Source organism: Lontra canadensis, unplaced genomic scaffold (assembly GCF_010015895.1).
Source record: "Lontra canadensis isolate GAN:19392208 unplaced genomic scaffold, GSC_riverotter_1.0 scaffold22, whole genome shotgun sequence".
NCBI classification, from domain to species: Eukaryota; Metazoa; Chordata; class Mammalia; order Carnivora; family Mustelidae; genus Lontra; species Lontra canadensis.
In genome coordinates, this window is record NW_022631016.1 from 10,694,319 (window position 1) to 10,709,822 (window position 15,504).

A 15,504-nucleotide genomic window follows, 5' to 3' on the forward strand; every position below is an offset into this window, starting at 1 on the left:
GAAATGCACTTCATGCCTGGATTGAGATGTCGGGGACAACTTGCCACAGGAAACCTCCATCTGCCGGAGCAGTCAATGACACCGTGAGTCAGCTATTTGAAGGGCTCAGTGAAGAAGTCAACCCCTGCACCTAAGCATCTCCCTAAGGGATGTCTCCCCAAATCATTCACCATCCACGTGCTCTGATTTAGAAAATCTGGAAAATAAAGAGATCTAAGGAGCCAGAGTTCAAGAGCTGGAGACAAAGAATAGGGAGAGAGAAAAAGAGAAAAATTGTCTGTAAATCATACATTCCTAAGTTTAAATCTAACCAAATGAGTCTTGGTTGTTTCTATAAGATATGTATGCAAATGTATATTTATACAAACACGAATACGCATTTGTTCACATTGGATATAGACCTACGCCGCCCAGGGCACAACAGGTGCAGAGCCACCCCCCTTCCCTCCTGCCCCCTCAGGGTTGTCTTCAAGTTCCTCTGCAACTCCAGTCTCCAGGGGAACGTGCAAATCTCTCCCCACCCGTTGTAGAGAAAATTATGTCTCCTCTGTAAAGATAAACCTTTGCTTAGAAAGATACAGTAAATAAAGCCATTTAGACCCAGCAACCTTTCCACTAGTTTTTGTCCAGATATTCAAGAATGTGACAGCAAATGTGTTTCCTAGCCTTCCCTGGGCTGTAGTGTGCAGTGGCACAAGGGACCTGCCTGTGAGCAATGCTTCAACAGATACAGAAAAAACACCGAGATGATGAGCTCCACAACTGCCCCGTCCACGGCTTCTGCCTCTGTCACACCAGGCTTGCCCCCACCGGCACCTTGATGCCCATTCCTCTCCCTTTGACACTCTCCCTCTGCCTGTCCCCAGGGCCAGTGCCCCCGCCCCCTCCAGGGCTTTGTTCACCTGTCCATCTCTCAGGGAGGCCTACCCCATTAGGTATCCCACTAAATACTCCATTTAATATTTTAACTGCCCCCACCAACTCTGCATACACTGTTCACTCCCCATCTCCTTTATCAAGCTCTGTTTCTTTTCCCCATCGTGCCTACTAGCTTCCCACATACTACATAATTTACAGTTTCACGATGTGCCTAGTGTCTAGTCTGTGACTCAGCACACAGGAGGCTCTCAATAAATATTTATGCAATAACCAAACACATAAAATATTGCACATATAGGCAACCTTCAGTGAAGTGCAAGACAACCGTTAGAGCAAAAAAAAAAAAAAAAAAAAAAAAAGTGCTGCTCTGCACCTTTAAGTCATTCCTACTGCTTGACCTTTCTATTGTTATACTGACCTTTAACAAGGGTGAGAAACTCTTCATGCTTGACTCGGTTCCTCTGGATGTCGATCTTCAGGGTGAGCAGCAAGGTGAACAGGAACTTGTGTTCTTCATACAAGCCCCTGGCCGCATACTTATGAACCTCGTAGGTCATATGCTCAATGATATTAGCAATCCTCTTGCTCGTAATTGGGCTTTTGACAGACCTGGTGGAGAGAACCAGACTTAAATCAGGCTTATCCCACCCCCTTTTCCATTGCCCATAAAAACGTCTTTAACGGAGCACAGGTAACTTTGGAGGGCCAGTTCTTTTTTACGCATAAGAGTAAGCATCCTAAATGGAAAATAACAAGCATTCTCTCAACATAAAAGAACACAACAGAATCTGCAATGTTGTCTAAATCAATTTTACCCGCAGGGTATTATCACTCACAACAAGGTCTTGGGAATTCTCTTGTTTAACAGAAATAGATGAAACCCAAGGAATCAATCCATGGATGAAGAGTTGGTAGAGCTGTCTCTGAGCGTAAGAGGATTTATGAGAATGATGTGTTAACATGCTGGTAATTACACTCAACTTAGATTTAAAAAAAAAAAAAAAAAAAAGACCCAGTAGCAAAAGGAAAAGAAGTTATAAGGTCATCATTGGAGCCCGCAGATAGAAAATTCAGCCTGGTTTCCTGAGTGCAGACATACCTGGCTAAGGAAAGGTCAAATAAGCCAAGAAACTGGCTGAGCGAGGTCTGATACATTTCATTGACCAAGCGCATCTCAGTGATGAGGAAATACAGAATGCTGCCTCGTGTCGCCACTGAAAAACAAAGAAGAAGGTTGCACGTGCTGGGGCTGGACAGTGAATGACCCGTGCACAGACCAGCTTAAACTCTAAATGAAAACGGGTCTTATTTTTGTTTTATCCATGCCTATCTACCAGCACTGGGAGACTGGAGCAAGGCTCATGATGTATAAATTAATTCTTATTCATAAGCTTTGTGTAAGCAGTCTGTTGTTGGTGTTTATCAAACGGAATTTTCCATGTTAGAACTTCCAGATCTCTTATAAACATACTTTACTCTCTTTTTTCATTGGCAGAAAAGGCAATCGATGGGAAAGCAAAAACTGTGATGCCTGGCAAATTGTATGGGCATCTTATGCACCTCATGCCTATGCTCCGTGAGGAAGCCCCAATCACGTGTGGCCTCAGGTTGGCAAAACAAGGCATGGCAACAATGATGCTTCTCACTCGCCACCAGCACATGATGCCGCTTTGATTATTTCTCCAAGAAGAATGATATATTTCTAAAGGAAACAATGCTTTCAGCAGGTCCCTCTTGTAACCCGTAAACAACACTGATTTGCAAATTTATGGGTAAGACTCAAGCCCTCCGGTGAGACCAAGGAGCTACTTTCCTAATACAAAGACTGCAAACAGAATACTGACTGATTGCTACCAAATGATAAAAAACTAGTGAACAGCCCATAAATGCTGCACTAACTCCTCAGATTTTGAAACAGTTGTCAGACGTTCTTTAAAAATCCTCCCTCTTTACTTTCTAAGTGTAAAGAATTTGCCAACTCACAGGAACGATAAGCACCTAGAAAACGTACACCATTGCAAATTTTTTTCATCTCAGTTTTACCGAATGCCTCCCAAAGTGACGCCACAAAACGTGAACGGCCACCCCGCCTCGTGCCACCATTTTCATTAATGTCCTTCGTCCCTTTAATTTCTCCGATGTTCGGGTTTTTTCTCACTTCGTTTTCCCGTGACATTTGTCTTTCATTACCAAACTTACCAGGTCTGTATTCCTCCCGGGCTGAGTTAATTTGAATTTCTGTCTCGGCCGAAATTTCCAGCTTCTGTGTCACCTCTTCCGCGGTCTTTTTTGTGTTACTCAGCACAACAATGAGACTCTCATCTTCCACCAGGGACCCCTGGGTACTCGTCAGCCGGTAAAGCAAATTATCTTCTAGCTCTTTCATCCTTCTTTTGTTTGCAGTTACCTCCTCCACGAGATGAGTTCTCTCTTTCTCCAATTCCTGTGAATTTGCATAAAGATATTTTCCTCCTTAATTAACAACTATTGTTTGGCCATTCCTGAAAAAGTTAACCTATGGGGCTGCCTTCCTCCACTGTAGTTATCATACTGGACTGCTGAAAATACATCAAATTAAGAAGAGGAGGAGAATGAATGGAAGAAGGAAGAATGGATGGCAAATAACAAGAAATTTGCTAAAAACACTACCAACATCCCTGGGCCATCTATCTATTTCCTAAAGTCAAATCATTTTAAGTGACTTTTGGGATTATATGTAAGCTTGTTTTGAAGGTGAAAAATAGTTGAGAATATATTGGAATATACTTGAAGATGCATATCAATCTCTTGGATTAAATAAATTTTCTTCTGTTTAGTTTTTGTTTATAAGAGCTCTGTTGTTGTCTGAATGTGATTATTGTCAACTTGCTGGTTGAAATGGTATCCAATCCCCTGAAAAGCAAGCGTCCAAAAAACTTAGGCAAACAATCCACATGGCTGCTGCTAGTACCTTTAAATGGGAAAATGTTTTTGGCCTGAAAAGGTGCTATTCTCTCCAAGAGAAGGAAAGTTCTAGATCTTTCCTGAAAGATCTTTTTAAACAGCTGGGGAGAGAACGGTTTTGGAAGGTTATTGTACTTGCTACTTCTTCATCATGGTGGTTTGGAGAGGGAGAGTCTGTGGAACAGAAGGGAAAAAAGGATGGAACTGGGGAGGGTGGAGAAGGAGGGCATGGCCATGACAGAACAAGACAAAGGCAGCACAAAGCCCAGTGGCTGTAACTGAAAACCACAGATCTAACATAAAGGTGGTAGTAACAAAACTGCATGAAGACAAAGAACAAAGGCCACCGGCCACTGCGTTATGTTCTAGCCAACTAATCACCGTTGACCCAACAGTTACGATGGGTAGAACCCTACCAGGCTTTGAGCAAAATCTCAGAACTTGCTTAACTCTTGGAGACAAAGCAACTCCAGCACAACCTGCCTTTATCGCCTTTGCTACCTTTTACTGGGTTACATTGAAAAGCTTCCTTCATGGTTGTTTTCATTTCACTTATTCACCAGATAAGAATCTCAAATTTGAGAAAATGTAAAAAAACAAACAAACCAACAAAAAAACGAGTACAGAAAGTGACATCTAAGACAGCTGCAAAATTCCTCTCCATAAGCTGCTGTTAAAAAAGAGAACTTACGCTACAGTTACGCTAAGAAATGAAGTAATAAAGTTTAAGGGAAAAATTCAAGTATTTTTTATTGTCATATTCCCACATTTCCCACACTATCACTATCATGTCTGAGTTCCTAAATATCTATCTAAATATCCTAAGTATCGGTCTAAATATCCTCACCTCTTGAAGAAGACAGGTAAGGGAAAGAACGTAAAGCCATAGGGAGAATGATGGTTTTGACATCAGGAAGACATGTGTTTGAATCGCAGCCCCCAGGATCTATCAGCTGCATGGTGTTGGCCATATTATATAATCCTAGAGCCTCAGTTTCCTTATGTGTGAGATGGATATAGAAACAGCTCAGACAGTGATTGTCAGGATATAACTAGTAAAGCAGCTACAACAGAAACTGAATCATGATAACTTCTCAAAAGACATCTCTCTCCCTTTTCTCCCCTTCTTCGACTCTTCCCAAGCATGGATTTTTCAGAAGCATTATAATAGTTATTGGGAAAATAAGCAGTTTGGAAAATAAAATTATAGGTTGGCACAAAATAAACCCTACTTCAGAATTTCACAAATCATTATAATAGCCTAATAAAGTGGCTGAAATGGGACAAAAGAGAACTTTCCAATCTTGTACTTATGTTAAGGATGCATGGTCTCGTGTCTGCTGGGACGAGAACATGGGCTGTCAAATCCCAAACTGTATCGAGTCTTACGGATTCTTCCAGCACCATAGTTTTCCCTCCATCCCAATAGCCAGGGCCCTGGTTTAGCCTTTAGTTATTCCTCATGGACTAGTCCCACTACAACTGGTCCCCCTGCTGACCCTCTTCTCTGTCATCACCCCCTTTCCTGCTCAGCTGTTTTGAAAGGTCCAACATTCTCAACATAGTTTACAAGACATTACAACCTACACTTCCAGTCTCATCTCCGCCTGAGAACTACAGAATCAGTACTAAAATCATGTTACTCACGAAAACTGTTAATCACATGTTACTCACGAAAACTGTTTATCACAAAATAAACAGTTAATATAATGTATACAAAGGGGCAAATCATCCAGTTCCTGATTTAAAAATAGCAAGTAAAAGCTTGAACACTATTCAGATGGTTGGAGTCAGTTCAATGTCATTGTTAACACCAACAAATCTGTCAATTAAAGTAACTGCCTGTATTCCTAAAGGATTAAAATGAGGCTAAGAAGTGCATTTCTCCCAAAGTCTGAAACTGATTAAATAATATCCCCTAAAGTAAACAGTATAATTTAAAGCAATTGGGAATTATGAAAGCAATCTGTATACTAAATAGTGGGTAAATAGCCATCACTACAATGGGACAAGAGTTATGGAAAAAAAGAAAGTTATCTCTGAAGGAAAACAGAACAGCTATCTGCTTCTCTTTTCCTTTTCTTTTTCTTTTTTTTTTTTTAAGATTTTATTTACTTGACAGAGATCGAGCATGAGCAGAGGGTAGGAGCAGTGGGGGGAGGGAGAAGCTCACGCCCCACTGAGCAGGGAGCCCCAAGCAAGGCTTAGGGCTCGATCTTAGGATCCGAGGACCCTGAGATCACCACCTGAGCAGAAGGCCGATGCTTAACCAACTGAGCCACCCATGCACCCCTGCAACTTGCTTTTCATTCAGGATTTTAAAATAGAAAACCTATATTGGGATAAGGTTTTCGGTGTATGCTCACGTGTATGGCTGATTTAAACATCGTTCTGTTGAACTATGACTTTAGGTCCCCCAAGCTATAAGAAGATAGTTCTTTTTGAAATTAATAATAAGGAGCAAAATTAATCAAAATCATTTTGTCTATAAGCATTTTCCCATCAAAGGGATTACCTCAACACACACACATACACACACACACACACACACACACACACACGTAAACATTTGTGCTATGTATTCTATTTACTAAGGCTGCCATGTAAATTTTTTATAGAAACTACAATGGGTGATAGTATGAAAAATATCCCCAAAGTGGGTAAGAAAGTGCAGTAGTGATTCAGAACAATTTCAGGAAACATACTATTTATTAATCAAGTGATCAAAAATTAAGTAGCTCAACAAAGATGCAAATGACAACTAAAATTATTTGTGTACCTAAACTGCATCTGTCACTACGGTTTTGAAATCAGTAAAAGGAAACAGGTGACAGCCTTTCAGAGTTCTCAGTTCTAAGAGATCACCCAGGCTTTCATCCAAGGATCCTTCCCTTTTGTACCTTACATGGCAATTAAAATAGGAAGATTAAACAATAGCATTCAGATTTATTTTTTCTCTATACCGATGATCTGGTGATAACGACATCTGTTTAAGGATCCTCATTAAATTATTTCTTCTGTTGGATCCACCAAGTTTGGGTGCTTCCACCCCCAAAGGAAATCACACATCTGTTGGCTCCTCTGGGATTTTGAACAAGGTGACCCCTGAGGTCTTGTGTTGTGTGAACAGTAGAAGCTGTTAATTTAGATTAGTATTTTTCCCCTAATAGCATATAGCTCTCTTTGAGTTTCTGTCTTGTTCTCTGGGATCAAGGTAAGAATGAACCTAAGAAAAAAAAAAAATTTAAGGATAGTTCTAGAGAACTACTGGTTTGCTGCCTGTTTAAAATGGTCTTGATACCTCGCCTTCTGGTGACAACAGCAGGCTGCCTACATCTACTCACAGGTACATCAGGTCAGCAATTGAATATGGCCTTGATGTGACCTTGAACAGCTCACACATTTAAAACGACTGCTTTGCAGCACACAGAAAATGTAGAATCATTAAAAATCTGCCTTCCCTGCATTCTTGTGCTCTGAGGTTTTCATCTGTTTCTGAAAGGAAGCAAACCCCGAGAGCCAGCTGTCTATACAGCAGAGCACTGACGAGACCAGATCCCATGTGATAACAAGGCTCCTCACTGCCCGTATCTCCAAGACACTGGACAGCTGGTGAATTTATGGATTCAGAGAAAAACAGCCTTTCCCTGGCATCATAAGTCATTGTTCCTAGCCACCTTTCAGAAGAAGAACTGACAGACCAGTAAAGGTTGGATTCATCCTGACTGCAGAGAACCCACACCTGGTTTCAGCTCATGCGTTAGGGAATTTCTTAGATGCTTTCCAACACCAGCTTCTTACACGGGGTCTTCCCTGCTTTCAATACCCACCCTTGGCTCTGAACAGCATGTTATACTGATGGCGTATACACAGTAATCACCTAAGAAGAATCATAGTCAGAGAGACTGCATTGTCACGGAAGTCAAAGGAACACTTTTTGAACCTGTAGGCTCTTTTCAAATGAGTTACTCAATTTCCAGAAAGCACCAGAGATCAACTCAGACCCACTTGCCACCATCCAGGCTAAGGCGATTTAACAATGTGAGTGAATTCAGGAGTGTGGTGGGAAGACGAGATGCTACAAAAGAAAAGAAATATACTTGCAGGATGTATATTACTGAAAAGCCTTCGAAAGTAAGTTCAACAGCTCATTTCATGCATGAGACCTTGTGTTAGAGGGAAGAAAATACAGGTTACGTGTTGTCTAATCACGTGCTGCAGGGTAAGAGGACCCTCTAATACTCTAAGAGAGTGAGGGTCCCATTCATATGGCCATACTTTTCCCAAGAATTATCTACTCGGAGCCTGGAATGGATTCTGATCATGAGGCAACAGTAAAGGAGTAGTTTTCTCAAGACACTCAAGGCACTTTTCCGGGGGTAAGCAAAAGTCCAGCCTGGGATCCACATTGGCTTTTCAAGGCTGTTGAAAGCCTTTTCAAAGGAGTTTAAAGTGCCCCTCGCATCCTCTTAAACTTCTGTTTGAACAATTATGGCTTCAGTGCTGGAGCTGTTTTGCTGCAAATAAAATCTGTCAGAACAAATTATTTCTTCCAAGGAAACTATATTCATCTCGGCGAACGTAAGAAAACCAAAGACAAGCCTATGTTTCAAACTGCTGCTGGGACTCCTTATCTGCCGGAAGCCAACACCACAGGTGAAAGCAGAGCCTAACACACGGGTAATGGCCGTTGCCCCAAAGACTCTCAGGGATTCCCTGCTCGACATTGCATGTGGTGGATGAAGAATCCCAGTCCTTCCTAAGTAAGGATATGGCAGTGCTAGGCTTCCTCAACCAGCTCGACTCAGACTCACAAAATAAAGAAGCATGTATTCTGAAGGTTGCTATTACTTCAGCAGCAAGTCTGTGGTAGGAACTCAGGCCTCAGTTCCTGGTATTCTGAGGTCACTAACTACGTGAATCTACAAAGTCAGATTTAATGGTCCTAATAAAACTTCCAACCATAGGACTCTATGATTCATGCACTATAAACTAAAAGATAAAAAGAGACTATCCTTAAAAAAGGAAAGGGGGGAGGGGGAGAAGTGATGAAGAAGCAAGAGATAAACATATAGAAGGACTCCCAAGACCAAGCATGAAGCACACACACAAAAAATGTTTTTTCAAAATCATGGGAAGGACATATTCCAAAGATTTTGCCAAAGGTTTTAACCTAAATAAATCTTGAAGTCAGTCTAAAAGGGGGCTACAAAATAGACTCCTCGTTGCTCCTGGAGAAAATCAATAGCAACTCTTAGAGTTAATGCAGTTCTACCAAAACAGTCTTATTAAAATCCTCTAGATTTCTTTAAGACTCACATGTTCCCTAGAGGCAACGGTGACTCAAAACAAGGAAGTTTATAAACTATTGGCTATTTTTTATCAATCATTAAGTTATTCCACCAAATAGAAGTAGAGAAAACAGATACATGACCAAGCCAGAGCCTCCAGAAGGTGCTCAGGGAGGTTCCAGAGTCACAAATGTCTGTCTCGTCACAACATACATGGAGCTTTCTCGTAGGCAACAAATAAGACTTGAGGCTGTTGTCTGTTAGCTGTTTTTAATCCCAGGGGTTTGAAGTCACTAGTCTTAATTTTATACTCCAGAAGCATAATAATGAATTGAATGATAGAAAAACCTAGCTGTATCCTAGAAACCTAAAAGTCAACAGGCAAACAGAACTCACAACCATGCAAACTCTTCAGAAAAATGAAGCAATGTAAGACCAGAATAATGATGCTGGGCATGAGACTGATATTCTCATAGTCCCATCATTAGGCTCCACAAAATCAATGGATATATATGATTTATGAGACAGATGAAACATAGAGGGTAATCGGTTAGTAATTACCCAAGACACCTGGGAATGAATAATGGGGAAAAAACCCAGGAATAAAAGGCAGGGGGGCCTTAATCCTATTAAAAGTTTTATCATATTATTTTCGTCAATGAAAGAATTGCAACACAATGCCGAAAAGGAAGTGGTCACACTTCACTCACCTGCTTCTCTGTGAGGATGACTCTCCCCAGTAACTGATCTTCCAGACCTTTCATGGTGACAGTGAAGTCAATGATAGAGGTCCGAGCACTTATTTCGGGGGTGTAGGCTGGGTTGGGCAGTTTGGTGGTGATGTAGAGTCTGAAGCCATTCATCACGTCTACTTCCTTATCACCAACTTTCACCTTTATTATAAAAATAAAGCCAAAAGTAATAAAACAGGCATACACCTTACTGTGTCCTCTTCTGCACAGGATCAAGCATTGCTTTAAGTAATTATATAACTGGAGATCTTTGTATACTGAAAAAGAATTCATCATTAGGCATTCACAGGGCTTCAAACCACTAGGATGAAAGGAAGAAAGGTGGGTGGAAAGGAGGGAGGGAGGGAGAGAAGGAGGGAGGAAGTTCCATGTATGCCAATATATACCATAAATTAGAATTTAGCACCAAAATTGGTGTGATCATACCACAGAAGTGAGATGGATAACCCATCCAAAATGTGGTTCAGAGATCAAGACTGATGACATCACATATGTACCAAAAGGGTATAAAAATGTTATTACTCACATAATGAGATTTCTGGAGAGATTAAAGTTATAGGTCCCCAACCAGTCCCAAAAACTGATTGAGAGAGTAAGGAAAAGTAGCTGTCTTCAGGTTTTATGGTGATTAGGAGGTTGGGCTGGGATAAAAGTTCCCACACAGGGCATCAATAGTGGATTGTATGGTTTGATTTCCCCACCATTGTCAAAGGCAAAAGCCCCACGTTTTCTTATCAGCTTGCCCAGATTTGAGACAGGAGGGGAGGGTAAAGGTGATGATGGGTTTTGAAAGATGTCCCCACAGTCGATCATCAAAATGGAGTCAGATTCTACCACACAAAAGAAGTAGATATTTCTAAAAGGACTGCTCTTAAAAACTTTAATTCCAACTCAGGAAGTATAGAAAAGAAAAGCAAATGTCTCTTCCAATGACTCAAATTTCAGTTGTTGCCTAATGAGAAAATTTCATCTATGTCTATGTCAGATTTACCTGGCCTCGTGCTAATGGTTCTGCACATTATTATCAATAGGTTTAACCTACCTTAAAGGAAGACCCAGTCTTAATGAAGTTTCTCTCCAAAACATTATCCAGCGCTGGATCTAGTTCCTCCCCAACATCTTCAATAAGCAAGGGCCTTCCAAGAGAAAGACTGTCCTCCAGATGGTTTCTGAAATACTTGTGATTGAGAGAGGTGATCTAGAAACAAGACCCAAGGGTTGCTGTTGACAATATCACGATGTCACACACAGAGAGAACGGACATTAAATGGCACCTGAGCATTCTATCATGGAACACAAATACGGAGATCTTTAGAGAACCTTATCTGGAACCCACAGTGGGTGAGATTGTACAGCAAGCTTAAACCGTTTCCATCCTTTTCCTTTGCAAACTGTCATTTCCCAGTGCAACCTGTCTTCTCCTCATCACCACCACTTTTGTGACAAATAATAATGGAATAATCACGAAGTGTCCTAGTATAGTGCTACACATATGGTGTGGTACAACTCCACCCTGCTCTGTTCATCAAGGAAGGATTTAGGCTCTAACAGGGGAATCTGAAACCTTCAAAAGATGGCATTTGTAGAGATCCATACAAATGTAAACACAATTTTTAGAAAAGATTTTAATATTAGAATTTAGGCTTGCATCTATCTGTTACTGTTCTATAAAGGATTATAATCACTACTATTTTCAAATATTTCTTACTTCTCAGACTCTTGTTCATCTCTGGCAATAAAAGTTCTCAGTAGCATGAATGGACTCAAACACAAGGTACCTGGAGTTCATTCTGGCTTTCTTTGTTTTTAATCCAGATCTTCCCTTGAGTCTGTGGGTCAATTAACAAAGGATAGCGAGATGCCTTTGTGACAATGATTCCGTTCTGAATGGACAGGTCATCATTGGGCAGACCTTGGAGGTTCCATTCACTAATAGTGGGAGCATCAATCAACATCTCGTTGAGATTTAGGTTGTCTCCAAATGGGATTTCCCGGGCTTTCATTTCCTTCTGCCAGTCATTGAGCAGCAGACTGCGAAACTCTTGGTTAAATGGACCAGAATAAGATAGAAAAGCTGTAGCCAACAATACATCCCCTAAAACAGAAAACAAAATGCCACTGAAATACTTTATAATCAGCCTTGTAATTGTGCAGAATATTAAACATATTCTAAAGGCAACCACTCTTTTAAACTAACTTCCAGAAACCAGACCGTGACCACATGTTGCTATGTCTTGGTGAATAAGCAGTAGATCATCATTAAACAGGGTCCAAATGATCCACCAAGTAACACCTGCCAGGCATCAACAACTAGGTTATTTTGACTCTTGCTGGATGTGAGAGTATGATTTTAGAGCTTAAGGGATGCAAATCCTGAGAAGACAGAGCTTCCATTCCAAGTGACCTTGATCAATAAGACCATTCACTCACAGGAAAATTTGAAAGTGACCCTTTGAAGGTCAATAGCACATCTATCTAATAAGGGCTGCACAGATGCCAGACCAGTATTCTTCCTTCTGAAAAATCTGGACACACATACACACGAATTTGAAGGATTAGAGGGTTGGTTTGTATTCTGATAGAAGTTCCAGTTTCCTAACGCCCTAACAGAGTCAACACATAATCTGATTAATACAGGAATTTACATACCTACAAGTCTTTTTGTTTGTGCAGCAAACTCTTTGCTTTGTTCCGTCCATCTTTCTTTTTCTCCCGCCAAGCCCCCGATCAGCGCGGAGGCTGTCTGCATCTTCCGCCTGCAGCGCTCCGCGTCCTCAAGCAAGGTCTAAAAAAAGGCCAGAATCAGAAGAAAACTCTGTTCAGAAAAATATGGCCTCTGGCTGAGGAATATAATTTTAAACCATTATATATTATCTGCCCTTCTGAGACCTGTGAGCCATTTATCTCACAGGAAGCATAAAATTCAATTCCTTTGTGCCTGTGTTAGCCAAAGCCCAGCTCTTAAACCTTTACGTGGGGTCCTGAGCCCATGGGTCACACTCTCCCCGGGTGTTAATAAGTAAGAGATAATAGAAATTTGCGTCATTTATGACTTCCCTATAAAGAAAAATAGAGACAAAATACAAGCATACTTACTAATACATAGCACAAGAAAAAGTAAAATCCATATCCTACTTGAAAATCAGGAATATTTCTTCTGTTAAAGTTCTTGCATCATTAATGCTTCCTGCAAGTGCACATCTCCTTTGACTTGAAGTGAAACTTTATATTATCTTCAGATTGTGCTATTCTGAGGTTCGCTCACAGATCCCAGTGACACCTAACTCAGCAGGTCCCTCTCAGGTGCTCTGTGCATCAGTAAAAGACCTTGAACCAGAATTCCACACGCTGTTGCCACTCAAGTCTCCATTCTTAAACACAAATGGTCTTCCTCCTTCTTAAGACAACTGCTAATGCTACTTGTAAAAATGTGTATGTATGAAATAACAGTGGGGACAGATAAAGATTTAGCTACAGGACCAGTCACTGGAAATTCATTTATAACATATATGTATGTTACACATAATATATTATTATGTTATGTATGCTAAATGTCTAATAATAGAGAAACTTTAAAATAAATTATGGTGTATCCATGAATAAGAATACTCTGAAGCCATTAAAATTATAAAGATTTTTATAACCAAGAAAATATTCATATTACTAAGTTAAAAATTTAATTTATAAACAGTATGCATTGAATTATGTTATGTATTTAAATGTTATATTTTACATATATTTTTAAAATATATGTAAAGCAAGGAAGATGTTCAGATGGGAAACGAAAAAGAGCAAATACTTTTAGTGTTCATTTCCAGGATTCTCTATGCGTATATTCCATAAAGAACAGGAGTTGCTTTTGTACTAATAACACAACACAGTGTTTTTCAAAAGCAAGATACGTATTCTAGTTTGTTCTCTGAGATCTTATTCTACTATTCCCTTTCCCCCAGAGCTAATGAAGGAAACCTAAAAGCCCAGCTGAGGTTCTCTATGCGTATATTCCATAAAGAACAGGAGTTGCTTTTGTACTAATAACACAACACAGTGTTTTTCAAAAGCAAGATACATATTCTAGTTTGTTCTCTGAGATCTTATTCTACTATTCCCTTTCCCCCAGAGCTAATGAAGGAAACCTAAAAGCCCAGCTGAGGTGTACCCCCACATCTACGTTGCCCATATTTGTTTATTTGTTTCTCCCCAAGAAGAAAGATGCCAGCTAGGAAGTGTGATCCTACGAATCACTATTTCTGCCTACCTTTGAAACTAACTTTTCATGTAAAAGATATTTTTAAGATTAAGTTGTCTTCCCAAAATTCCCCATCCCACTCCCAACTGGCCAAATAAGAAAATGGCCAGGACCCTCCTCTCTGGCTTTTTTTTTTTTTTTTTTTTTTCCTGGGAGCCCACGCTCATTTAGGGGATGGGAACAGCAAGAAGGGAGAGGAGCGGACATCAGAGAGTACAGAAGCCAGGAGCAGCTCTTCCCTCCAAGCCTGGCTGGGGCGATGAGCAAGTCCGCTGGGTTCCTTGGGCGGGGCCCCAGCCCACTCTCTGTTGATGCTCCCGGGGGTAACCAGCCATCCAAAAGGCCTAGGGAAGTGGGCCCCACAAAGGCACCGCCCTGTGCATAGAGGAGTGGGGCACACACTCCTTCAGTGAACAGCACAGACCTGGGGCTGGAGGTTATGGGTCCCACCGTGGTGAACTGTGGATTCAAGGCCCCCCCAACCTTCTGTAAGTCCATAAGCCCCCAGGACTTGCATGACACTCATGGAGGGGGAAGGAGCCACAGAATGACTAAAGGTCATCTTCACTCCAGCATGTGGGAGGCAGGTAGACTCACAGCCAGATTTTGTTTTTTAATTTTAAAAAGTTTGCCATTTGTCAAAACAAGTCTTAAAGTCAGAGCCATGCCTTCACAGTAGCACTTCCTGTGTGGTCCTAACAAGGAGGAGACGCTCAAATCCAAAAAAGCATATATTGAATGAACTGATGCAAAAATATTCCAAATGAAACAGAACAACATGGGACCTAAAATATTTCCAGTGTATTCAGTAGCACCTCCAAATGGATGGGAGTGTCCCCCGCGGCAAATAATTATCACACTTTCACCACAGTTTCTGAAGTAGATTCTTTCAAATTGCAAGGCTGATTTTCTCTCCAGGTGCTGATAGGTGAATCCCAAAGAGCATAATAAACAAACCCAAGTAGGTGATGTACAGTTACTTCTCTAAAATCTCTAAAAGGCTCTTCTTTTGCTTTCAGGAGTGGAAGTATCACACATTCTCACATAGTAAAATTTAAGCATTCATCTAAGTTCCCTTGTTGGGACTCCCGTAAGAGACTGGACTATCAGAGCGGGAACCACAACCCTGACCAGTGAAGATAGAGAGCCGGCAGGAGGAAAAACACAGAGTCTTTCCTCTATCTCTTATTTACCAAACACGGGATTTACCGGAGCCAGATACAGACTTTGTGGGGCCAGAAGCTAACATACCTGTCTGCTTCAAGAAAATCATTAGAAATTCTTAAATATAAAACACCCAGGTGAATGTGTGTTTAGACTGAGAGGGGAAAAAACACTACAAAGTCTTGGTGTTGGGGCACCTGGGTGGCTCAGTGGGTTAAAGCCTCTG

General features: G+C 40.9%; 1 protein-coding gene across 1 annotated transcript in view; it reads right to left on the minus strand.

The window, feature by feature from the left end:
- The window catches only part of DNAH5 (dynein axonemal heavy chain 5), a 224,312-nt gene that overhangs the window by 32,685 nt on the left and 176,123 nt on the right, over window positions 1-15,504 (minus strand). The window contains exons 62-68 of the mRNA XM_032861880.1: window positions 12,515-12,650; window positions 11,644-11,960; window positions 10,908-11,063; window positions 9,824-10,006; window positions 3,079-3,322; window positions 1,979-2,093; window positions 1,298-1,488 (exon numbers count right to left, since the gene is read on the minus strand). Coding sequence (XP_032717771.1) covers window positions 1,298-1,488; window positions 1,979-2,093; window positions 3,079-3,322; window positions 9,824-10,006; window positions 10,908-11,063; window positions 11,644-11,960; window positions 12,515-12,650 — 1,342 coding nt within the window. The remainder of the gene's footprint in view (window positions 1-1,297; window positions 1,489-1,978; window positions 2,094-3,078; window positions 3,323-9,823; window positions 10,007-10,907; window positions 11,064-11,643; window positions 11,961-12,514; window positions 12,651-15,504) is intronic.